The sequence below is a fragment of the Trachypithecus francoisi genome, unplaced genomic scaffold (assembly GCF_009764315.1).
Source record: "Trachypithecus francoisi isolate TF-2019V2 unplaced genomic scaffold, Tfra_2.0 Lachesis_group3, whole genome shotgun sequence".
Lineage (NCBI taxonomy): Eukaryota > Metazoa > Chordata > Mammalia > Primates > Cercopithecidae > Trachypithecus > Trachypithecus francoisi.
In genome coordinates, this window is record NW_022681468.1 from 15922653 (window position 1) to 15948753 (window position 26101).

Below are 26101 nucleotides of genomic sequence, written 5' to 3' on the forward strand. Positions count from 1 at the left end.
CGAGTTCAGTCAAACGCTGCAGGACTAGTCCTCTGGAAAACAGTGAACTTCGTGATCTCAGGCTGAGTGCGGTGGCTCACGCCTGAAATCCCAGCACTTTGGGAAGCCAAGGTGGGTGGATCACCGGAGGTCAGAAGTTCGAGACCATCCTGGCCAATATGGTGAAACCTCATCTTTACAAAAAATACAAAAATTAGCTGGGCGTGATAGTGGACACCTGTAGTCCCAGCTACTTGGGAGGCTGGGACGGGAGAAACGCTTGAACCCGGGAGGGAGCGGTTGCAGTGAGCCAAGATCATGCCACTGCACTCGGGCCTGGGCAACAGAGCAAGACTTGGTCATAAATAAATAAATAAATAAATAGTGTTTAGAATTCATGTTCTCTTTTGCTCTTCTTTTCTCCATTCCCTTTTCCCCTCCCCTTCCTTCCCTTTCCATTTCTTTCCTTCTTTCTTTTTCTTTCTCCCTTTCTTTCTCTCTCTCCTTTCTTCTTTTTTTTCCCTGAGACAGGGTTTGCCCTGTTGTCCAGGCCAGAGTGCTGTGGCATGATTTTGGCTCTCTGCAACTTCTGCCTCTTGGTTTCAAGTGATTTCTCCCACTTCATCCTCCCAAGTAGCTGGGACCACAGGCACGCCCCACCACACCCACATAATTTTTTGTATTCTTTGTAGAGACGGGGTCTCCTTATGTTGCCCAGGTTCGTCTGGAACTCCTGGGTTCAAGTGATTTGCCTGCCTGTGCCTTTCAAAGTTCTGGGATTACAGACATGAGCCACTGTGCTCATACCTTACTCATATTTCTTTTTTTTTTTCTTTCTTTCTTTCTTTCTTTTTTTTTTGAGACGATGTCTTGCTCTGTCTCCCAGGCTGGAGTGCAATGGTGCGATGTCAGCTCACTGCAACCTCTGCCTCCTGGGTTAAAGCGATTCTTCTGCCTTGGCCTCCCGAGTAGCTGGGATTACAGGCACCCACCACCACGCCCAGCTCATTTTTGTTTTTGTTTTTGTTTTTGTTTGAGATGGAGTCTCTGTTGCCAAGGCTGGAGTGCAGTGGCACGATCTCAGCTCACTGCAAGCTCTGCCTCTCGGGTTCATGCCATCCTCCTGCGTCAACCTCCTGAGCAGCTGGGACCACAGGCACCCGCCACAGTGCCCGGCTAATTTTTTGTGTTTTTTGTAGAGACAGGATTTTACTGTGTTAGCCAGGATGGTCTCCTCCTGACCTCATGATCTGCCCACCTCGGCCTCCCAAAGTGCTGGGATTACAGGCGTGAGCTACTACCCCCAGCCAACTTTTGTATTTTTAGTAGAGATAGGGTTTCACCATGTTGGTCAGACTGGTCTGGAACTCCTGACCTCAGGTGATCTGCCCACCTTGGCCTCCCAAAGTGCTGGGATTACAGGCGTGAACCACCACGCCCGGCCCCCTGTTCATATTTCCTAACAGAATATCTTGAAAAGACCTTAGCTCTGATGTAGTTGAAAAGATTAACAGCGGTAGACATGACTTCTGTGAGGATTGCTAATTGAGCATTTCATGCCATTGCATGTTGATGCAGAAATTAGAGAGTTATACCTATTAAGGCGTGAAGGTAGTTTTTTTACTGAAGCAGCTCCATCCAAGCAGGAAGTACTATTGTTTTATCTTTCTTTTTCTTCCTCTGGAGACAGGATCATGCTCTGTCACACAGGCTGTAGTGTAATGGTGCAATCATGGCTCACTGCTATCTCAAACTTTTAGCCTCAAATGATCCTTGTACCTTAGACCCCCAAAGTATTGGCATTACAGGCATGAACCACTGAACCCAGTCCCTATTTTGTTTATCTTTTTTTTGGCCAAAGTAGTTTTCACTATGGTAGTCTTTGCAGTTTCTTAAAGATACTTTAAAAATAAGATTACTCTAATAATGTCAGGGCACACATAATGAATGAAAGGCAGGAGTTGGCTGCACTTGCAGGCAGTCATTCATCCAGTTGCAAACTAAAAGAAAAGAATATTGCCACCAATTCCAGTTTCAATGGCCGCTTTTGAAATACTGGAGAACAAAAAGGTGGTTCTGGAATAGATAGCATTATTCAACAGAAGGACTACTTTACTTTCTTTCTCTGCTCTGAGCTATAAACTGGCTTAACCAGGTAAGGTGGCTTCTTCAAGATCTCTCCAGTACAGAATGTGTTTTCTCCCCATTCTGCAATGTGATAAACAGTCTTCTGGGTGCTTTAAAAACAAAACTGTTTGGAGGCAACTACGTTTTAGTTACACAGCCTTCTTAGAAGTAAGATCATTATCTGAAATACTATTTGGAATGTTGTAAGGCACTCCCTGAATGTTGTTGATAATAAGCAACCACTGATACTTAGTATGTGATGAAGCATTGTAGCTTAAATGTTAATCATGGCAACTATAAAAGTAAAAACAAAATATTTATGAGCTTCATTATAGTTTTTCCCTGACATTGTCTGACAGATGAACACAATTGTATTGGCAGAGTACGTGGTCTTTAATTCGTATTATTGGGAAACTTCTGGATGTTCTCACATGGCAAGGATGATTGTTTATTATTTGACCATATAGAGTGTAACATAGCAATCAGGCTGATTTTATATTATTTGATCGTATATATTGACATCCTACCCCATGCATATTTGGAGTGAAATACAATAGTTTTTAAAGTAACAGAAAGAAATCAAAGAGAAAAATATTTACAACCCCACAGAACATATCAGTAGAACCTCTTAGTGGTGAGAGGTCTCAGAGTCATCTTACTTTGAGATTGGTTTAAGGAGGAATATGGAGATGGCATGATAGTGTTTTTAAATATTTAAAAGATTATCTTAAGAAGAATGATACTCTTTTTCAAGTCCGGAGGGTATGGAAGGACAAATGAAAATTATAAAAAGTCCTGCTTCCAGTCAATATAAAGAAGATTTTCTTTCAGACTGAGTTTCACTCTGGTTGCCCAGGCTGCAGTGCAATGGTGCACTCTCGGCTCACCGCAACCTCCACCTCCCGGGTTCAAGTGATTCTCCTGCCTCAGCCTCCTGAGTAGCTGGGATTACAGGCATGGGCCACCATGCCTGGCTAATTTTGTATTCTTTGTAGAGATGGGGTTTCTCCATGTTGGTCAGGCTGGTCTCGAAACTCCCGGCCTCAGATGATCCACCTGCCTCAGCCTCCCAAAGTGCTGGAATTACAGGCATGAACCACCACGCCCGGCAATATAAGGAAGATTTTCTGATAGAGCCTCCCATCAATAAAATGGGCCACTTTGCAAAACTTCCTCCTCTTGGAGGTAGGAGCACTGGGTCCATTCACTGTTAAAACAGCTAACTTGCATTGTCACTTCTGTTTAATCTCTGGTTCCCTATTTATTTGCCTATGAAGTCATTCACTTAAGTGAAGCAGCTGGACTACAGGTAAGACTGTGGGCCCAGGAGTCAGACTAAATGGCAAGTGTGATCTTGGACAAGTGACCCAACTCTTCTCTACTTCAGTTTCTTCATTTATAAAATGGAGATAATAGTTCTCACCTCCTTATAGGAGTGTTGTAAGAATTGAATGAGTTAATATATATTGTAAGTGTCTGACAAGTACTCAGATGTTAGATTCTAACACTCAGAAGTCTGTGTGTCACATGGTCAACACCTATGTTGAGGGCAGATGTAGCAGGAAGAAGCTGAACATCCATGTTTCAGTGATGTTGTGGAAAGAATTCCTGGTTTTGACAGCATAGGTGGATTTCCTGATTTCTAAAAACCATAGTGCTCTGGAGATAGGAACCTGGGATAACAAGAATTTAGGGTAGGTGCCATGTGTATGTAAGGAACGCAGAAGTTGCAGGGCTGCTTGTGGAAGACTTTACTTTCTCCTGAGTTTATATAGTGGCTTGCCCTGTTGGAAGGCATAGTGCGTAGTATTTTCTAGCTTCATTTTGTTGCTTCTGAATAGATAAACATTTTTTTATTTTTATACTGTAATTTGTTAGGTTCCAAAAGTTGTCATTGCATCTTTTTGGTTCACTTCTGCCTTACTAAGGTCTCAACCTATAATTTTTGTATTTCTGGTGAGATAATACGCAAACCTTTGTGAACTTTTTCTGTGCCCTGGAATGTATTCAGTATGTTTACAGTACTGGTTATATTAAGATCCAGAATGTCTGATTACTTGCACTTGTGAGGAATCACTTTTTTGTTCATTTATGGTTCAGAGTGCCGTCCGTGGAGTCACACTCCTTGCATTTGAATCAGTTCTGCTGCTTCTTGCCACAGTCTTTGGGCCAGTTCTGTAACTATTCTGAACACATTTCCTCATGCGTGAAGTAGAATTGCTAAAAGCACCAGCTTCACTGGCTGTTGTGAGGATTAAGTGAATCAATATGTTTAGTGCAGAGCCTGGCATCGGCAAGTCCTTAATAAATGTTGGCGCTCCTTCTCAGGATTATTAGTCTTTCACTGATCTCTTGCACATTGTGTGTTGTTACTAATCCAGTTTCCAAAGTACAAAACTGAATAACATACGGAGTACAAGAGCCTTCCCTTAAAGCTCCCTTCTTCTAGTGGGTGGATTACAACAGAATTAGGTGGTAAATACCGTAGAGTGTGAACACTGATCTGAGCCCGAATTCAAACTAACTCAATAATAGTCTGATTAAAGCATTTAAGAGAGACTGGACTTAAACATCCCAGAAAGCACTTGCCTTTTAAAACAGATTAACTGTAGCGAATTGATACCTTGCAGGGATGAAGTAGGGGACTCACCTTTTCATTCCGAAAGTGTTTTTGTTTTTTTACCTTCCCTTCTTCCTCCCTCTTCCTTCCACTTCTTCCTGCCCTAGCCCACTTCTCTAAGAAAATAAATGCAGAGAACCTGCTCTGCCCACAGGCACAGTGGCCACACGACCCCAATTCCTCCACCTGGAGGAGGGGCACCACACATAGGATTGTGCCCAACAGAGTCCTTATTATGAAAAGTGTGGCGAGGTTGGCCTAGTAAGCTGTAGATTATTGCCCAGAGATACAAAAGGGCTTCTGTCCGTATTGTGTGCAGCTTAGGATCTTCTTATGTTTTAAGTCTGAAGATCTCTTTCGTTCATGTAATGTCAGCTTATGTTGCTTTAGTCAGTATAAGTATAGAGGAATAATTGAGGCATTTGATTTATATATATATGTATGTGTGTGTATATATATATATGAAATTCTTATTAAGAACTGCCTTCATTTATCTACATCAGTAACAAATATATATATATACCTAGAAGTTTTATCTGATGTCTAAAATGTCCTGGTTGTTCCAGAATTGGATTGTGGTTAGTTGACCATAATAACAGCTAGTTTCCTACAGCTAAAAATATTGAGGAGAGAATAACAGTAAAAGAGTAAAAGCATAATTTTGTCAGCAGTGGCTAGATATGTAAACATTGAGGGTTAGACCTAGAAATATATTTGGTTAAAATTCAAGAAATCTATCAAAGAACTGTTTGAACTGGTACCAAGGATGCTTTTTCCTTTAAAGAGTATATTTTTTTGTGCATTAAATAAATTTAGTTCTACTAAATTACCATTTTGCCTGTGTAGCATTTTAATTCTTTTTGTTTTTTTCTTTTCATTTTCAGCTTATGGAAAAGTATTTCTAGTTCGTAAAATAAGCGGTCATGATACTGGAAAGCTGTATGCCATGAAAGTTTTGAAAAAGGCAACAATAGTTCAAAAGGCCAAAACCACAGAGCATACAAGGACAGAACGACAAGTCCTGGAGCACATTAGGCAGTCGCCGTTTTTGGTGACATTACATTATGCTTTCCAGACAGAAACCAAACTTCATCTCATTTTAGGTAAGTGTCAGTTGTTATCAGACTTTTTATGAAAGCATTTTTCTTTGGGTCTTAAGTTATAATGTTCTCGAAGGGCAAGATACTATGGACTTAGAAGAAGTGAAATTTTTGATTCTCATTCTTTGTGGTAGCATCTCCTGGAATATCATGCATTACTCTGGATTTGAGGCCTCCCATTATGAAGGAATTTACATACTTGTATTCCATACTCTTTTCTTAGTCTTTTTTTCTTTCTTTCTTTTCTTTTCTTTTTTTTTTTTTTGAGACAGAGTCTAGCTCTGTCACCTGGGCTGGAGTACAGTGGTGCAATCTCAGCTCATTGCAACCTCCGCCTCCCAGGTTCAGGCAATTTTCCTGCCTCAGCCTCCTGAGTAGCTGGGACTATAGGCATGCACCACCATGCCCAGCTAATTTTTATATTTTAAGTAGAGATGGGGTTTCACCATATTGGCCAGCCTGCTCTCGAACTCCAGAACTCAAGTGATCTGCCTGCCTTGGCCTCCCAAAGTGCTGGGATCACAGGTGTTGAACTGCCAATCCCAGCCCTTCCTTTATTAATGTTAAGAAACATTTGAATTGCTAGGGGTATCTACCTCCCTGGGCAGTATGCTTCCATTCAGATATGAAGAACTGATTGGTGAAGTGGGCCAATTTCTGCTTTAGAAGTTCTCAGAATGAACAGGTTTAGGCTGACAAGGGGATGTTCGTGGAAACCAGTAATGGGGGAAAATAAAAAAGAAAGAAAATACTTCTGTTCCTACAGATGCTTTGCATTTCTGGTGAAAAACTTGATTAGCTACTAATCAGTCAGCCTTTACACTCCCATTTCCACCCTAGGCACTTTCTGAATCCATTTCTTTCTCAAATAGAACTGGACCTTTATATATGATCTTTGGAAAAGTCCTCAGCACACATTACCAGATTGCTTTGCAGAAAAGTTGCACCGTTTTCTGTTCCTACTAGAGAAATGGCAGTGCTTCCAGTATTCTACCATTGTTAAAGATTTCATCTGTGACCATTTTGGTCCTGTGCTTGTGTTAATTTGCATGTATGTGATATCACTTTCGTCTAGAATTATGGTAAGGATTAAATGAGCTGGAATTTCACATAGTGCTTTGCAAGCATTAGCTATTTCTTAAGTGCCTGCAGTATGCCAGCTGTTACACTAGGTGTATTCCATAATATTACTGACCCGCACAAAGACACTGCAGGATCCCCTCATTAGTGATGTCAACATTCTGGAAGCTGTATGTCTTGAAGTTACATATCTTGTGTGTGCTTGAAGATTGGAGCTCAAGTCTGACTTATTCCAATGTCTGTCTTCTGTTTCCCTAAATTGCTGCCTGTATTCTCTAATTATTGGTAATACAAACTGGTTTTTTTTAATATACATTTGGCCATTTTATTGAATGCTTTTAGTTTAGAAATTATATTTTTATTAATGATACCTAAGATTGCATTCACCTTTTGAGCCATGTTGTTACACTTCATGCTCATTTTGCAATGCTTACCATCAATTAACAATTCTAAATCTTTATTCATGTAGCACACACTCTCTTCTCTCCTCTTAGAGTCCTCATTAATGTTACCATTTGCCTGTTGTTCCAGTGAGTCAATATCATTTGACCCTTCATTCTGCCTCCTGTGTGTATCTGCTATGTTATTGATCTTTTTCGTAGATATGTCTTCAGTATCTACCCACATGAACAATAAGACTGTTGTAGGTGACAGAGCATTCTAATGCAGCGGTTTCAAACATTTTTAGTGCAGGACCCTTCCCTCAAATGAACAAACAGAAATTCAAGTGGAAAACAAATGGAAAGGAATAGCTCTGCTTGTATCTGGGCCTAAGGGTACCAGGCCCTACCAGTTTATTTCTATTCTTTACCCTAGAATAATGTCCAGGAAAGCCTTAGGAAGTCCATGAGGACTGTTTGAGAATTGATTATCTTTTCAAGTTTCTTCCTTGACAATAAACTCATAAAAGTTAAATCATGTGTCTAAGGTTAGACACATGAGTCAGAAGCTGTTAAGAAAACAGGTTCTTGGACTCTGCACCATTACGTGCTATCCTGCCCCTGCCCTTTCTGTCTCTCTCCTCTCTTATTATTTTTTTTTTCCTGTTCTGTTAGCTATACTTAATATGCATTTTAAAATTATTTAAAATTATAATTTTTATAAAACATTTTAAATTTAGAAGTAGATAGATATGAGTGAAATATTTTGTATTTGACTAGAAAACAGTAGTCCTTAATCATGTTGCTTTTTCATTGTTGGCTCTCCATTACTTTTGGTCTTTTGTCATTGGCCCTAAATAAACAAATCCAAAACAAAACAAGAAAACCCATTTCTTATGCTAACTCAAAAGTGGAACGTGAACTAGACAACATATTCATTCCACAGTGAGTGAGGCGTTGCATTTAGAAACCATGCCCTTCTATCTTCTGTTCACATTAATTTTTTTTACACAATTATTCTTTGGGCCTATTACAGCAGTTGACTTTTAAAGATGAAACTTTTCAGGAATTTAGAAGAGGACTATAAACTGTTTTTATGGTTCAGTTATTTGTTTGCAGTGCTCTAATGCACGGTTTCCCAAACATCGTGCCATACACTTGGTCCCTGTATTAGTTTGCTACGGCTGAGTGGCTTAAACAATAGACATTTATTTTCTCATAGTGCTGGAGGCTGGAAGTCCAAGATCAGTGTGCCACTAGTGTTAGTTTCTCCCACGGCGTCTTCCCTTGGCTTGCAGATCGCCACTGTCTTATCACCTCGTCACATGTTGTCCCCCTATGCATGTGTGCCCTGGTATCTCTTTTTGAGCCCAAATTTCTTCTTCCTGTAAGGATACCAGTCAGGTTGCTTTGGGTTCCACCCTAGGCGCCTCATTTTAACTCCATTTACAGTCACATTCTAAGGTACTGGAGGCTAGGACTTCAACATAATGAATTTTGGGAAGATACAGTTCAGCCTGTAACAGGCCCAAAAGGTTTATTGATTGACTTTATCCAGCTTTTTGTGAGGTGTTAGCAAGAACTTACATGTCTAGCTCTTCAGGGACCTTGCTGACAGTTTGTGTGATGACTAAGTAAATACTATAAACCTTTTTTTAAAAAACTATACGTTTTCTTAAAGTTTCATTACTGCAAAAGCAGTATATATGCATACAGAAGATACAGGACAGCAAAAGTAAGAAAATAAAAACATTTTCACTACCCAGCATATACCTTATTATATACTCCTCTATTATCAGTATATATTCTTCTAGGTCTTTTTGTCTATATGTCTGTGTGTGTGTTTTATCAAAATGAGTTTGTCCTATATATGATTTGTAAGCAGGTCTTTCAGTTAATGATGTCTACCTTTCCCAGCTAATAAATTTTCATTTAAAAGCCAGTTGTACAAGTTATTTATTGCTGTATAACAAACCACCTAAAATTTCATAGCTTAAACCATGATTTATTTTCTCATGATCCCATGGATTGGCTGAACAGTTCTCTGATGGTTAACCTGGGCTTACTCACCAGGTGTTCAGATGGAGTTAGCTGAGCTGTGAGGTCCAAGATGGTTTCATTCTCATATCTGGTAATTGGTGCTAGCTGTTGGCTGGGCCACCTCTTTTCTCCTCCGTATGGCTTCTCATCCTTCAGTACAGTAGATCAGCTTTTTCATAGCATGGTAGTATCAGGTCAGCGAGCAACTACTGCCAAGAAGGCAAAAATGGAGGCTGCAGGGCCTCCTGAGCCTAGACACTGGAACTCACATAGCCTTTCTCTCAACATAAGACCAACCTGGATTCATGGGATGCGGAAATAGACTTCACATCTTAAAGAGGGGAACTAGAAAGAATTCATGGCCATTTGTCATACAAGTCCATTTTCGTATTTTACTAATTGTAACATAATTATGCTTTACAGCTGTTTGTCCAATCCAGGAATGCTCACTTGGTTGTGTTCTTGTAGTATCTTTTAACTTATTTATTCCTGCCTCTGCTGAATTCTAGTAGTAATTGGGAAGCGAGATCTAAAGGCTCAGTAGGTTAAACTTAAACGTTTTGAGCTGGAATACACCATAAATGATGTTATATATTTCATGTTATATCACGTTAGGAGAAACCTATTATCCGACTGTTCCCAATTAGTGATTCTAAGATTAGATTACATAGTGACAGCCTGATCCCTTCATCATAAGGTTATATTTTTTCTCCTAGAAGTGAAAATACTCTGTGTGGTGTTTGGACACTGTGTTTTTTTGTTTTTGTTTTTGTTTTGAGATGGAGTCTCACTCTTGTCACTTTGACTGTAGTGCAGTGGAACAATCTTGGCCCATTGCAACCTCCACCTCCTGGGTTCAAGTGATTCTCATGCCTCAGCCTCCCAAGTAACTGGGATTACAGGCACCTGCCACCACGCCTGGCTAATTTTTATATTTTTAGTAGAGACGGGGTTTCACCGTGTTGGTCTTGAACTCCTAACCTCAGGTGATCCGCCCGCTTTGGCCTCCCAAAGTGCTGGGATTACAGGCATGAACCACCGCGCCCAGCCCGATACTGGTTTTAACATAATATAACATGTGGTTGTAGTGTAATATAACATATGAACACCATATAATTCATAAAGATCTTCCTTGTTATTTTTTTTTTTTATTCCTGCATAGTCCTTCGTTCCATTCCATTGTGTACTTAACTGGTTCCCTGTGAAGGGATCCTTGGGTTATTGTTTCTTATGAGGATGCTTCAGGGTATAACTTGCACATATGTCATTTGCTACTTATGTGGGGGGAAAAAACCTGTAGGCTTGATGAAGGGAGATTGCTGGGTCTGTGTTTTCACTATTTCTCCTTTTTTTTTTTTTTGAGATGGAGTCTCGCTCTGTTGCCTAGCTGGAGTGCAGTGATGTTGATCTCAGATCACTGCAACCTCCGCCTCTCTGGTTCAAGCGATTCTTCTGCCTCAGCCTCCCAAGTAGCTAGGACTACAGGTGCACGCCACCACACCTGGCTAATTTTTGTATTTTTTTTTTAGTAGAGATGGGGTTTCACCATGTTGGCTAGGCTGGTCTCCAAGTCCTGACCTCGTGATCTGCCTGCCTTAGTCTCCGAAAGTACTGGGATGACAGGTGTGAGCCACCATACCCATCCGTTTTTGCCATCTCTAATTTTGCCAAATACACTTCCATAGAAGTTGTACCATTTTACATTCCCACCAGCATTGTTTGAGAGCGCCTGTTTCTCCACAGAATGTATTCTCAAACTTCTGGGTATCTGCCTATCTCATAGGTGAGTAGTAGTGTCTCATTGTAGAGGTCATTTTCTTTTTTTCTTCACTGAATGAGGCCAAACATCTTTTCACATGCCTAAAAAGCCATATGTATTTTTTCTGAGAATTATCTATTTGTACCCTTTGCCTCTTTTTTCCCCTCAATTTCTAGGTGCTCGTAAAGTAATTATTTCTGGTATGCGTTGTAAATACTTTCCTGTTTCCCACGTATTTTTTTTTTTTTTTTTTGAGTTTGGTTATGATGCTTTTACCGTGCACAAATTTATGTATAGTAGAACTTATTTTAAAAATTATTTTTATGGCTTGTGATTTTGAGTCATACTCAAAAGACCTTCTCTGCTCCTCTATTGAGTTTATAAAGGAATTCACTTATGTGTTCTTCCAGTACTTGCATGGTTTTATTTTTTGCATAGAGAACTTGGATCCATGTGGATGGAGTATGACATGAAATAAGGATCCAACTTAATCTTTTTCAAATAGCTAATTTTCCCAACACTGTTCAGTTAAAAGTCCATGTTTACATTGATTTGAGGTGCTTCCTTTTCCTCTATGAAATTCTCATATATGTTTGGGTCTATTTGATTTTTTTCTGTTTGGTGTGTTAAGTCATGTGCCAGTACTGTAATGTTTTAATTTATCAAGGTTTTACAGTATATTTTTATTCTTGGTAAGGTTAGTTGCCCTCTAACCTTACCTGCCCTGATCTTTCATTGCCTTTATTTTTCAGAGCTTTTTGGAGGACTCTTGCTTTTGGTTTATTTTTTCGGCATGAACTTTAAAATATTGTCTGGTTTTGGGGAAAAAAAACTTAAGGTATTTTCACTGGAATTGCTGTAAATTAAAAAATTAATTTAGGGAGACTTGACATTTTTATGATATTGGTTATTCCTATTCAAGAACATGGTATGTCTGCTCATGTTGGAATCCTTTGAAGACCTTCAGGTGTGTTTTAGCATGTACTTCCTAGCCACATTTCTTTACTGAATCTTAGATATTCTGCAATCTGTTGCTTTTGTAAACGCTGTCTTCTCTTCCACCATACCTTCTAGCTGAAAGCTATTACTTTATGTATTAGTTTTATATCCTGCTATCTTACTACATTTTCCTACCTTCCCACATTGCTCATGTCTTGACCTGTTCCTTCTTAGCCTGCCCTGCAGCATGTTGTTTGGTGTATATGGGTTTTCTTCCTCTCAGTTTTGCTGAAGGAGTAGGTCATGGAGATTTACAGCTTTTCTTGCTGTTTTTAAAGGTGTTTTAGGAGCAGATGTGGAGATTCATGTCTAGGCTGCCATTATGCACGTACTAGTATTCATGGCTCACTGTAGACTTCTTGATGGGGTTTGTTCCATTGGGTTAAAATTTGCCATGTTTGCACAGGCTTCTCCAAATGATAAGATTATTACAGTGTTAGTATTATCTTGCCATTTGCTTACCTGTGACATTTTGCTTTTAGTAGCCAGATACAGGATAGACCAGCATTTCTACTTGAACTGAGTATATGTGATTGTTTCCTACAATCACATACTGTATTTACTTGTAATTGCCTCCTGAGTAGCTGGATCTCATTTATATTGTATCTGCCATCTTCTAAATCGGGCATCAGGACTTTGACCAGTGAAAGGCTAGATGGTAAATATTTTAGGCTTTGCAAGTCTTAGGTCTCTTTGACCATAGGCAGTAGTAAACAAATAGACATGGCAGGGGTCCGATACATTTCGTTTGTTTGTTTGTTTCTTGAGATGGAGGTCGCCGTTGCCCAGGCTGGAATGCAGTGCGGTGATCTTGGCTCACTGCAGCCTCTGCTTTCCAGGTTCAAGTGATTCTCCTGCCTCAGCCTCCCAAGTAGCTGGGTTTACAGGCGTGTGCCACCACACCCGGCTAATTTTTGTATTTTTAGTATAGACAGGGTTTCACCATGGTGGCCAGGCTGGTCTTGAACTCCTGACATCGGTGATCTGCTTGCCTCAGCCTCCCAAAGTGCTGGGGATTACAGGCATGAGCCACCACGCCCGGCCAAGTTCCAGTAAAATTTTATTTATAAAAATGGTGGTGGACTAGATTTTTAAAAAATTCTACAACATTAGTATCTTTTAAGGCTCTGATTTATAGCTAATGATACTGGATTTGATGGATTTTTCCCTTTATATTTCTTTTACTTGTCCCAAATCTTGTAATGTAGAGATCATGTCTCCTTTTACAACTTTTTCTGTACCTGTGCATGGTTACAACAAGAGATATAAAAATATGTTTATCTATTCTCTGCCTCTTAAAACTCGTATTTATTTCAACTAACACTGGGAGGGAATTTATGTGGCAAATAATCTGTAAAAAATACATTTTCTTTTGATGCTCTCTGGTTTCTGTTAGTGGTGATTTTGTTAAAACACCAGCTAATCTATGTAATAAATTGTTACATTAATCAGTAGAATTCACAAGACATTAAATAAGCAAATCACAAAAGTGTTTGTAAAGGTAATGCCAATGATCATTCCCAGTAATGAATGCCATCCCAACCTTGTAGACAGTTCTGTGATCATGAGTCATCCTTTCAATGGAGTTAATAGGTATTTAAAAATTAAAGTTTCACTTTTGAGTATTGGTTTCATCTCAATAATTGTAAGCGTGAGGATGCTTGCTGAGGTGGTAACAGAGTGGTTCATGATATATTACAGTCACTAGTATGACAAAACAGACAGTAACTGAAAGTACTTCCTTGCTTTGAACTAAATATGACTAATTCACAAGATTGATGTTCTTAGTCAGAACTTTGTAATGATTTTGATAAGCTGGAATGCATTTATAGAGTGTGCTATTAGAATGTTGAGCTAAAATCAAACAAAAAATAAACTGAGATAGCTTTGGCATGACATTAAAAAGAAATGACTTTCAGGTTTGTGTGGCATGTCATGTTAAGACTGTATTTTAGATAGAAGATAAGAAAAGAGAGCTATCAGGAGAGATTTCTCCTCTACCAGAGGAGAAAGAGTAGGTAGAAATGAGAACAGAAGGTATGGGAGTTCATGGAAGTGAAGCATATCTGAAGGAAGAGGAAAATTTGTCGGAAAAAAAAATAAAAAGAAGACCAAGTAACAGTGCAGAGAGAGAGAGAAAAAAAGAGAGAAGTGGTCTGAATCATGAGGGGCATGTGGGAATTAATAATAGCTCTTTGGAAGGTGCCACCATAAGAAGAAATATGAGAGAGAGAAATTCTAAGTAGGAGAATTTGAAATAGAAAGCTTAGATGTCTAGAGGTCAGCCAGAGTATTACTGGAAATAAGTAGGTGTTTGGGTGTTTGGAGAGTGAAAGCAGAACAGAATCTTTCCTTGAAAGCAGGAGATGTAGGATTTCTGTTAACTCTGCGACTTCCCCTCCTACAAGCTGACTTCCATGCAATTGCACGAGCAAGACATAGCCTTAAAATAAGCTTGCTAGCCCTTTCTGTGGTTATCCTTTTGCATCTTCAATGGAAAATGGGCTATTTAGGCTGTAGTTTTTAGTAATACTTTAAAGCTTATGTAACCCAGTGTCTCCATGAATTTCACTTTCTTATCTGCTAATAAAAGTGTATGAACTGCGGAACAATGGAGAGATTTATGGGTTCAACATTAAGTCAAATTAGATGTGCAAAGACGAGCAGCTTGAAACTGTGCACCAGTATGTACTTAGAAAGTCAGAATTTTGATTGAGAGCAGGTGCTGTTTTACCCTCACATTAATCCCATAAGGTATTAATTGTCAGAATGACATGAGTTGCTTAAGAATCTTGGAAATTCTGTAGAGATCTTCAGTTCAAATTCTCAGAATTAATTTACTGTTTTAAGAAACAAATTTACTGGTTTAAAGGCTATTTTTGTCTCCTCATTCTCTGTCTACCTTTCCATATACATACAGAGTACTATATGTACACACACACACACACACACACACGGCTTGCTTTTCTGAATCCAAGGAGGAAGTGTTGTTATTTCATAATAACAAAGTGAAATATACTTGTTACTGTTAAATATCTGCATAAATTATGTGTCACTGAAACGAAATATCAATTGTTTTCCTAATATCATGATAGATGTGTGACCTAAATTAAAGGGGCTGTCATTCTGCTAAAATAAAAAGATTGTTTTGGTTACTAACCGTGTGATCCTGAACGAGTCACTAAGTTACAAGCATGATCTACAAGTTACTAATATGTCAGTTGTCTTTTTCTGCATAACTACCCCAAAAATCAGTGGGTTAACATAAACATTTTTGAGGGGCTCAATTTGAACTGATCCATAGAGGCAGTTCTTGTGCACTTTGCTGCCCTTAAAATACTCTTTTCTGTGGTTTTCAAAGGGCAAAAAGTTAAGTAATATGAGGACTGAAAAGTATTCATTGACTCTAGTAATGAGGTTATTTTTAACTTTAGGTTATGGTGTTACTATGGAGGTGGAAGTTGTACTGTAGTATGTTAAGGAATGAGTAGAGGCTGTAGTAGACAGAATAATGGCCTCCCAGAGATACCCACATTCTAATCCAGGACCTGTCAATATGTTGAGCTACATAGTAAAGAAGAATTAAGATTACAGATGAAATTAAGATCACTAATCAGCTGACCAAAACTTGGGAGATTATTCTGAATTATCTGGGTGGGGCCAATGTAACCCCAAGGGTCCTTACACAATAGGAAGAGGGAGGGAGGGAGGAGAGAGGAGGGTGAGAGGGAGATGTGTCTACAGAGAAGGTCAGGTGATGTGATGTGAGAAGTGACTCAGCTGCCATAGCTGCCTTTTAGAATGAGGGAAGGGGCCAGAAGCCAAGGAATGTGGGTGGCCTGAATCTAGAAGCTAGAAAAGGCCAGGAAACAGATTTTTCCCTGGAGCCCCAGAAGAAATGCAGTCCTGCTGACACCTTGATTTTAGTCCAGTGATGTCCATGTCAGACTTCGAATGTACAAAATTATAAAATAATAAATTCATATTGTTTATACCACTAAGTCAGTGGTAACTTGCTATAGCAGCAATATGAAGGGAACAGTGGGTAAGGAGCGTCAGCCATGTAGACCACGCTTTAAAGAAGTTTGGCAGTAAAATAAAGAAGAGACACAAGATGGGACACGTGGGATTTAGGGAGGATGGTAGTGTGTTTTAAAATGGGAGAAATTTTATGTTTTTGAATTTTCACATTATTTGTGTGATTTCTGTGTTATTTTTATGCTTCTTAGAGACACAGTATCAGAGTGCTTCATCTGGCATTCCAAATACCAGCACATAAAAATCTTTAAAAGCAAGTTAATTGTACTTGAATAAAAACCAGATATCGCTGCAATTTTAAAACTTAGGATTGCCTGAAATATCAGTTACATAAGAAAATCTCTCTTTAGCTTAATACTAAGTAATTAGACCCTGGTAGTACTTTATGGAAATATATGTTAAACATTCATAAGTCTTAAAATTATGACCACATTGAGTATGTAAGTCAGGGCACAATAAATTTGATTTTTATATTTAAGTAATTATAATGAAGCTTGACAGTATTTTTCAAGTCTATAAATTGTAATTGATGCCTGTAAATAATAATAGGAGCTATTAGTTATTATTTAACAAATGCTTACTGTATGCCTGCCCCATAATCCTCAGTAGCTCATTTAATCCTCATGACAATCTTATGTGGAAGTTAGAATTATTTATATTAATATTTTGTAGTTATAGAATATTAGTCATCCTACATATAAAGAAGATCATTTAAGAAATACGAAAGAATTAAGATATAATTTACATGACAAAGAAATTTCTTTTAATCAAGAAACAAATCATTGGCATAAGGATCATATAAGGTAGTCCATTGTATGGACTGTAAATCAATTTCAGTGGGATGATAAATGTTTTTTGGAAGAGTCACATTAATGAAATTTGCCTGACAGCTTCTGAGAACATGTATTAGAGTTAGCCCTACCTATTTATTTTTAATTATTGTCATAAAGATGGACTATTGATGGTCTTCTTTTGTTCTTCAGTTGTAAACAGAATAAGTCTGAAGACCTGTCCTGAATTTATCTCTTGGAAGAGCTCATAGCTTGAGACGTGCCCATCAAGAAAGATGTTCTTACTGTTATTACCAGTTCCCTTTTGCTTTCTCCCTTCTTTTCTGTTTCTCTGTAGTCTTTATTAATGCTGAAACTTGAGGGGAAGAATCTACCCTAATACCCATTTGGCTACAGCAGTTAGTTACTGCAGTATTACGTGTTTATTCATTCCTTGCAACTAGTATTAGTGCCTTGTATTCGATAGTGCTAGACCCTGTGCCTGGCAGAGAGAAAATTATCCTTGGACTTTAGTCTGCCTCTTCGGTGCCAGATCCCAACTTGACTTTCTGGCAGAATGCATGTAAATTAGCTTTTAGAATAAAATGTACAATATGTAAATAAAGAGGTGTGACTCCGTTGGTACACTGTACTCTCTAAAGCTGAATTTTATATGTGTCTACTATTTTAGAAGCTTTGGAGATATTTTTTATGTCTTTAGGAATTTTGTGTTCTTCCCCCTACTCAAACATCTCCTCTTCATCTTCCTCTACTAACAGAAAGGGTTAGTATTCTATGAGTAACTGTGTGCATAAACTCCTGAAATGCTTTATTTATCCTTTTCTCTAAAGTAAAACCTTCTGTTTTTGGAGGATGTTGCTTCTTTAGCAGCCACTGTCACAGAAGACCATCTTCCTGTACTCAACAACACGATGATAGTTAAACATCATTTTAAAAAATCATTTCTCAATAGTCTTGTTTTTGAAAGAGCTTTTCTAAGCCACTTCCCTCAATTCTGTAGCTAATTGACTCCCAGGACACATAGCTGCATTTCCAGTGACATTCATCAGACTTAGTTTCCCTTTCCTCCAGTTTCCTCCCATCACTTTCTACAACTTTAGTACCAGTATTGATAACCAGTTCAATACCATGCCAAACCTCTTTCACTTCTTTTGCTTCATTTACAAGTGTAGCTGCACATTAGGCCTTATCAGTGAAGCCAGTTGCACCTCTAAGACCTCAGAGTCTTTAACCGTAATCTTCCATCGTTTTCCTTTCTCATACTTCCCAAACATTTTTAAAATCCCCTTTGAGCCCTACTTTCTTTTGAGCCTTTCCTATTCTCCTACTTCCTTTGGGTTCCATCTGTACCCTTACTACCCTGGTATCTGCCTTGGCTGGCACACTGGCATCGCTTACCCTCTTCACCTTCCTTGCCTGACATTGCAGTCAACTTTGATTATTCTCTGAACTTATCTTCCCAGTACTAGATTGCTAAACTTTCCTCGTGTGTCAACAAAATGTGTCACCTGGGTCTGGCATGAAACTCATGCTGTCAATCTCAGCAGAGCTTCACAGAAGGTTAGCAAGCATTTTACCCCCTCTCGTGAACTGCGTGTGAACTTTCCCAGCCTCTTATTTCTTCTCAAACCCACAATCCCATTACTGTCTTCCGAGTGTCTGAGATGATCAGGTCCAGTTGCTGCAAGCTCTCAAGTTTTCCTCCTTTCTCCTTTCTTCTGCAGCTTAAAATACTCTGTATCTTGGAAATGCATATCAGATTGGCAAAAATTAAAGGTATTTGATATGAGAACTTTTTTTTTTTTTTTTTTAAACAGAGTCTCACTCTGTTGCCCAGGCTGGAGTGCTGTGGTGCAATCTTGGCTCACTGCAATCTCCGCCTCCCGGGTTCAAGCGATTCTCCTGCCTCAGCCTCCCGGGATTACAGGCGCCTGGCACCACGCCCAGCTCATTTTTGTATTTTTAGTAGAGACGGGGTTTCACCATGTTGGCCAGGCTGGTCTCGACCTGACCTCGTGATCTGCCCGCCTCACAAAGTGCTGTGATGACAGGCGTGAGCCACAGCGCCCGGCCAATACGAGAACTTATTAAGAGATATTTACTCACTGTTGGTGGGTAATATAAATGACTTCAGCCTTTTTGAGGAGGTACTTACCAAAAATTGGCAGCAGTTATCAAAATTTAATATGTATGTTTGTTGTGACTTGACAATCCAAGTTTTTGTTTGTTTATTTGTTTTGGTTTTTTTTTTTTTGAGACAGGGTCTCATTCTCTTGCCCAGGCTGGAGTGCAGTGGCGCTATCACGGCTCACTGCAGCCTTGACTTCCTGGGCTCAAATGATCCTCCTGCCTCAGCCTCCCCAGTAGCTGGGATTATAGGTGCACACCACCACTCCTGGCTAATTTTTTTCTATATTTTGCAGAGTCAAAGCCTCACTGTGTTGCCTAGGCTGGTTGCGAACTCCTGGGCTCAAGTGATCCTCCCATCTCAGTTTCCCAAAGTGCTGTGATTATAGGTGTGAGCCACCACGTGCAGCCTCAGCAATCCAATTTTAGGAATCCATCCTACCAATTTATCCCTGCCCAAGTAGATAAAAAATATGTACAAGGTTGTTTCTTGTGGCACTATTATTAGAATGAGAATGTCAGTACAAACTAAGGTTGTCTGTGGGCCAGAAAATCCTACACTTCTGTGCACACAATCATAAAGGCATTTTAGATGAAGGTGGCAAATATTTTTATTGTAATATTTAGGTTTTGTAGTACTTATTTGGTATCAGACACTACTCTAGGCCTTTTTTTATATATTATTTTATTCAGTCTTTGAAAGCAACCCTTGAAGAAATAGATTATCATCTTTTATTGATAAGGTATCTGAGGCTCAGGGAATAAAAAAAGGTGCCCAAGGCTACATCGCCGTTATGTGGAGGAGCCATGTGACTTCATTGCTATACACAGCTTAGCCACATGTGTTGCCTTCTTTGTTTTATCAGGAGAGGCAGCATTATTTTTATTATCAGAAAATTAGAAATAGTGCTAATGTCTATTTTTTGACCCCTTTCAATCCTTTCCAGTCCATTTTTTCATTAATATTTAATTAGTCTTCTTATGACGTAGCCCTGATTGGGTCACTCCACTGCTTGAAGTCTCGCAGTGACTTCTATTTACTTGAAGAGGATGTATTCTAAAGTCCATAGTAAGGCTCTCTGACTCCAGCCTCAGCTTGTCGTTCCCTCCCAGTCTCCCACTACTGTGCTCTGATACCTGTGCACCAGCCAAGCCAAATAATCTACTCCTCTGTGAACATGTATTTTTCTCTAGTTTACTTAAGTACTAACTTGGTTCAACTCTGGGTTTCTGGATTTCAATATATCCTAGCTGCAGGATCCTAGGCAAGTCGCCTAATCTCTCTGATACTTTGCTATCCCATTTACCTGGAGTTGATTGGCTTAAATGGAATGATCTATGTAAAGTGTGTCGTATCACCCCTGGCGGAGAGTGATCCATGAGTGGTGGTGATATTAAAATAAAGCCTTGAAAAGTACAAGATGAAACTAGAACATCTTGTTATGCTAGAAAGAAGAAAGTGCAATAAATTGGGGGCGAAGGGAAAGCTCTTCCTTATGGGAGAATGCCAACTAACATAGAGGAATGATGGAGTTGGAAAATCATCACTTGATGCTAAAATGAGTGGGTGACATGAGGAGGAGGAGATTTTTACATAGTCTCAATTCCTCTCCCTACAATTTACCATTTAATTACAAAGGGAAACATAGTAACTTCATAGTGGAGAAATGTGACAAACTTCACTTTAGTGACTCCACATTAGTGATGTGATCAAAGTTAACACCAATGTTGGGTAAACTAACATCTATGCTTCCTGAGATGTCGTAGTGAGGGTAACATCATTTTATTGCTATTCCTTCCAAGAATGCATAACCTGCATCATGACAAAACATAGGATAAAACACAGATTCAGAGTTAGTCCACAAAATATCAGGTCTGTGCTCTTCAAAGATATCAAGAAAGAAAGACCACGGATTCCAGACTAAAGAGATATGATTTCTAATTCTTTGTATGAACTTGAACTAGAAACTGAACTTGAAAAAAGTAGCCACACTAGCCATAAGTAGAAAGCTGAAACTGGATCCTTTCCTTACCCCTTATATGAAAATTAATTCAAGATGGATTAGAGACTTAAATGTTAGACCTAATACCATAAAAACCCTAGAAGAAAATCTAGGTAGTAACCATTCAGGACATAGGCATGGGCAAGGACTTCATGTCTAAAACACCAAAAGCAACGGCAGCAAAAGCAAAAATTGACACATGGGATCTAATTAAACTAAAGAGCTTTTGCACAGCTAAAGAAACTACCATCAGAGTGAACAGGCAACCTACAGAATGGGAAAAAATTTTTGCAACCTACTCATCTGACAAAGGGGCTAATATCCAGAATCTACAAAGAACTCAAACAAATATACAAGAAAAAAACAACCCCATCAAAAAGTGGGGAAAGGATATGAACAGACATTTCTCAAAAGAAGACATCCATACAGCCAACAGACACATGAAAAAATGCTCATCATCACTGGCCATCAGAGAAATGCAAATCAAAACCACAATGAGATACCATCTCACACCAGTTAGAATGGCAATCATTAAGAAGTCAGGAAACAACAGGTGTTGAGAGGATGTGGAGAAATAGGAACACTTTTACACTGTTGGTGGGATTGTAAACTAGTTCAACCATTATGGAAAACAGTATGGCGATTCCTCAAGGATCTAGAACTAGATGTACCATATGACCCAGCCATCCCACTGCTGGGTATATACCCAAAGGATTACAAATTACTCTACTACAAAGACACATGCACACGTATGTTTATTGCGGCACTATTCACAATAGCAAAGACTTGGAATCAACCCAAATGTCCATCTGTGACAGACTGGATTAAGAAAATGTGGCACATATACACCATGGAATACTATGCAGCCATAAAAAAGGATGAGTTTGCGTCCTTTGTGGGGACATGGATGCAGCTGGAAACCATCATTCTTAGCAAACTATCACAAGAAGAGAAAACCAAACACCGCATGTTCTCACTCATAGGTGGGAACTGAACAATGAGATCACTTGGACTCGGGAAGGGGAACATCACACACTGGGGCCTATCATGGGGAGGGGGGAGGAGGGAGGGATTGCATTGGGGAGTTATACATGATATAAACATCATGCACATGTACCCTAGAACTTAAAGTATAATAAAAAAAAAAAAAATGGAATATAGGATGGAACTGAATATGGAATGGAACGGAATTAAAAAAAAAAAAAAAAAAGAAAAAAGTAGCCACAAAGAGCACTATTGGGGTAAATGGCAAAATTTGAATAGGGAGTGTAGTTTAGGAAATGGTATTTCTATCGTGGTTAATGGCTCTGATATTTACAATTATACTGTGGTTATATGCAGAAATGTCCTTGTTCTTAGGAAATGTACGCTGAGAAGTTTAGGAGTAGAGGAGCACGATATCTCCAATGTATTCTCAGCTGGTTCAGGAAAAATATGCACATCTATGAAAACAGAATGCTAAAGCAAATGAAACAAAATGTAAACAATTAGTGAATTTTCATAATGAGTATATAGGGATTCTTTGTACTCTTCTTGCAGTTTTGGAATTGTGCCAACATTTTGTACTACATTCAAGGTATAGTGTTTTTTTTTTTTTTTTTTTTTTTTTTTTTTGTGAAAACAGCCCAGGGTTCACACTGCAGTCCAGCCTGGGCAACACAGCAAGACCCTATCTCAAAAAAAACAAACAAAAAAAAACTAGGCCGGGCGTGGTGGCTCACTCCTGTAATCTCAGTACTTTGGGAGGCCAAGGAGACAGATCACCTGAGGTCAGGAGTTTGAGACCAGCCAGGCTAACATGGTGAAACCCTGTCTCTACTAAAAGTACAAAATTTTGCACCTATAGTCTCAGCTACTTGGGAGGCTGAGGCAGGAGGATCATTTGAGCCCAAGAAGTCAAGGCTGCAGTGAGCCGTGATAGTGCCACTGCACTCTAGCCTAAGCAAAAGAATGAGACCCTGTCTCAAAAACAAAAAACAAAAAAACAAAAAAAACAAACAACAACAACAACAAAAATTGTGCCAAGGTAAGTTTTTAATAAAAAAGCCCTTAGAAAAAGAATCTTCAATAGGGCTTCATTTAGGAGCCACTGTGTACTTCCTAGACTAAAGATAATGAGAAGTTTCATGCCACTCTTCAAGCTTCATAATGTAAACCTGTGGAACATGAGGGGAGAATATAATTTTTCCAAAACAGTATAATCTGTGTTCATAGCTTTCTGCTGCTCTTGGCCCAAAGCCATAATATAACGTGTCAAGAGAGATGTATTGATCATATGCATTGTCTTTTATATGTATTATTTCTAACAGCTGAACATTTAATGATATTTTGCAGATACTTTGAGGTTCTAATCTCTGGCAAGAACCATGAATGTAGCTCTTCTGTGTTGCCAAATTCAGATCCTCTGCCTTAACAGGCAGGTGGGTTAAAATGATAACCTCTTAGGAAAAATTAAGGAACTTTTTGCAAGGTTGTAGATACTCCTACATTCAAGGTACAGTACTTTTTTCGAGAAAACAACCCAGGGTTCACTACTACAAGATGTAAATTGCTGTCCTTAAGTTCTGTGCCATAAAATCTACGAGCGATAATTTTAGCTTGGCAGTCTAAAAAAAGGTTTAAACTCATTGTTTACTGCAGCCATTAAAATGTAATCCCAGCACTTTGGGAGGCCGAGACGGGTGGATCATGAGGTCAGGAGATCGAGACCATCCTGGTCTACACGGTGAAACCCCGTCTCTACTAAAAAATACAAAAAAAAAAAAAACTAGCCAGGCGAGATGGTGGGCGCCTGTAGTCCCAGCTACTCGGGAGGCTGAGGCAGGAAAATGGCGTAAACCCGGGAGGCGGAGCTTGCAGTGAGCCGAGATCGCGCCACTGCACTCCAGCTTGGGCGACAGAGCGAGACTCTGTCTCAAAAAAAAAAAAAAAAAAAACCCTCAGTAGACATAGAATGTCTACTTTAGATTACTGTGACATTCAGATGAGCCCTCCAAAATTTAACCAGAAAAAGCATGTAAGACAGCAAAATTATGAGATATATAGAATTATTGGTTCTAAGTCATTTAAATATTTGGAAGCTGTCTTCCAAAGAATAGTTGATCTTAAGACAGTTTTTCTGACAAAAATTAGCAAGTCCGACTGCCTGATGAGGCTGCTCCTCATAAGCAGTGGGAAAGTCAAGTTGGAAAGGGAAAAAGAGCAGCTCTAAGACAACGTCTCAGCGCCCTGTCTTCAGAGTCAGATGCGTTCATCATCCTTACTCTCCCCCTTCATAAGGTGTGAAGCTCTGGAAAATTTACTTAACCACTCTCAGTTTTACTTTTCTCTGGAGATAGCTATTTTCTCTGGGGATTATACGATTATTTTAATTGTACCTACTTCGTAGCATTATTTATTGGGATCACATTCATCATACCTAACTAGAACAGGCATGAAAGAAGTGCCCAAAATCTATAGTTGCTATTGTTATTCTTTGTCTCATCTCAGAAGCAGTGGGCTGTGTTCAGATACACATTTTTAGGGAGGGCCACCCCAGTCCTTGTTTTACATCCGGATTCTTGTCTGTCGAGAGCCCTTTCCCACTTCCCCTGACTATCTGGGTTATTATGCTACTTCCATACAAGCATCAGTAACCAGGAGTGCATATGAACAATACCACTTAGCCCATTTTCATTGTATGTCCACAGAGGCAAAAAGCTGAAGGAGTATCAGTAAAAACTGAGCAATCTCATGCTATTTTCTGATAGTTTTCTTATAATAAAGAGAAGAAAAACAACATTGGCTTTAAAAATTACAAGAATGCTCAAGTTTACAATTTGTTGTGGAAGAAATGGCAGACACTTGAGAAGGAATATTCAGAAATCTAATGGATCATAATTTTGGCAGAAAAGTTATTCAGGGTAGATAAGCTGGCATGGATCAAGAGTCCACCAGGTAGATTGGACCATAAATTCTATCAGTAGACATTTTTCAAGTGCTTTATTCAACCTGAGCTATTTAATATGTATTTTATATGAGGAAATGTAATTTATGCCCAGTTAAAAAGGAGCTGGGGGTTTAAAAGGTCTGGAGGTTTTCCTTAGGCTGTAAAGCTGAGAAGACTCCTCCTTTCAGACATCAGTGAGGATCTGGGTTGTCACGATATCACTGACCACTTTGATGCCACTGCTCACTCTAGCCCAGAATCCGCCACATTCCTTTTGAGAGAATAACAATTTTAAAGTTCAACTCAAATTTAACAATATCCCTGATAGTCTTTTTACATATTTTGTCTTATTTGTTGTTTTGCTGCCTGGCTAAGTTGTTTTTACTTTCAGGGGCAAGCCCGAGCCCTACCCTAACAGAGCTGATAGAGCTCTTGATAAATAAAGAGGCGTAAAGACATCAGAGATGCAGTTTTAGCACATTCTCAGTAGTCAGAGCTCTTGTTGAAAATGAAAATCCCTTGCTCCATCTCACTTTTCTTAAGCTCTGAACCCCACTGGTCCAAATGTGAATATAAATAATCTCTAGGATAGTTATGCCAAGCAGGAGTAAAATTCAGGGAGAACTAATCCAAACACCGTGAGGGAGTGTGGCACTGGTGGGCGTGCTGGGCGTGATCAAGTTGGTGGTATGGGCTCTCAGGGCAGAGCTATGGCACCTGTTCTCAGAGGTTTCCCATGTGCTGTCAACACTTGCTTGTTTGTTTGTAAATAAACTTGATAGGGACTTTTCCATTCAAATTTTTAATGCTGTCTTTAAAGTGATGTTCCTTAAATTTTTGGCTAACAACTCCTTGGCAAATCTCATAAAAGCTGTGGATTCTCTTTTTCAGAAGAATGCATGTAGGCCTACATATACCCAAACAGTTTACATAATTTCAAGGAATTAGCATGAAGCACTTTCACGATGGTTCATAGAAGCTACTCTTAATGCTCTATAACTGGCCACAAGAAATTGATCTTCCCCTCCTGATGTTCCAGTAGTGCTCTCTTGAGCCTCTTACCAGTCTTAGAATGTATAATTTAAGATGATGATGATGATGGTGGTGATGACCACCATTTATTTAGCTTG

General features: G+C 39.2%; 1 protein-coding gene across 4 annotated transcripts in view; it reads left to right on the forward strand.

Annotated features, from left to right (window-relative positions):
- Positions 1-26101, forward strand: part of RPS6KA5 (ribosomal protein S6 kinase A5) — a 204703-nt gene that overhangs the window by 78745 nt on the left and 99857 nt on the right. For 3 of the 4 annotated variants that reach the window (XM_033191587.1, XM_033191588.1, XM_033191590.1), the window contains exon 3: positions 5611-5829. The exons of the other annotated variant lie outside the window; for it this stretch is intronic. In XM_033191587.1, coding sequence (XP_033047478.1) covers positions 5611-5829 — 219 coding nt within the window. The remainder of the gene's footprint in view (positions 1-5610; positions 5830-26101) is intronic. 4 annotated transcript variants of the gene reach the window in all.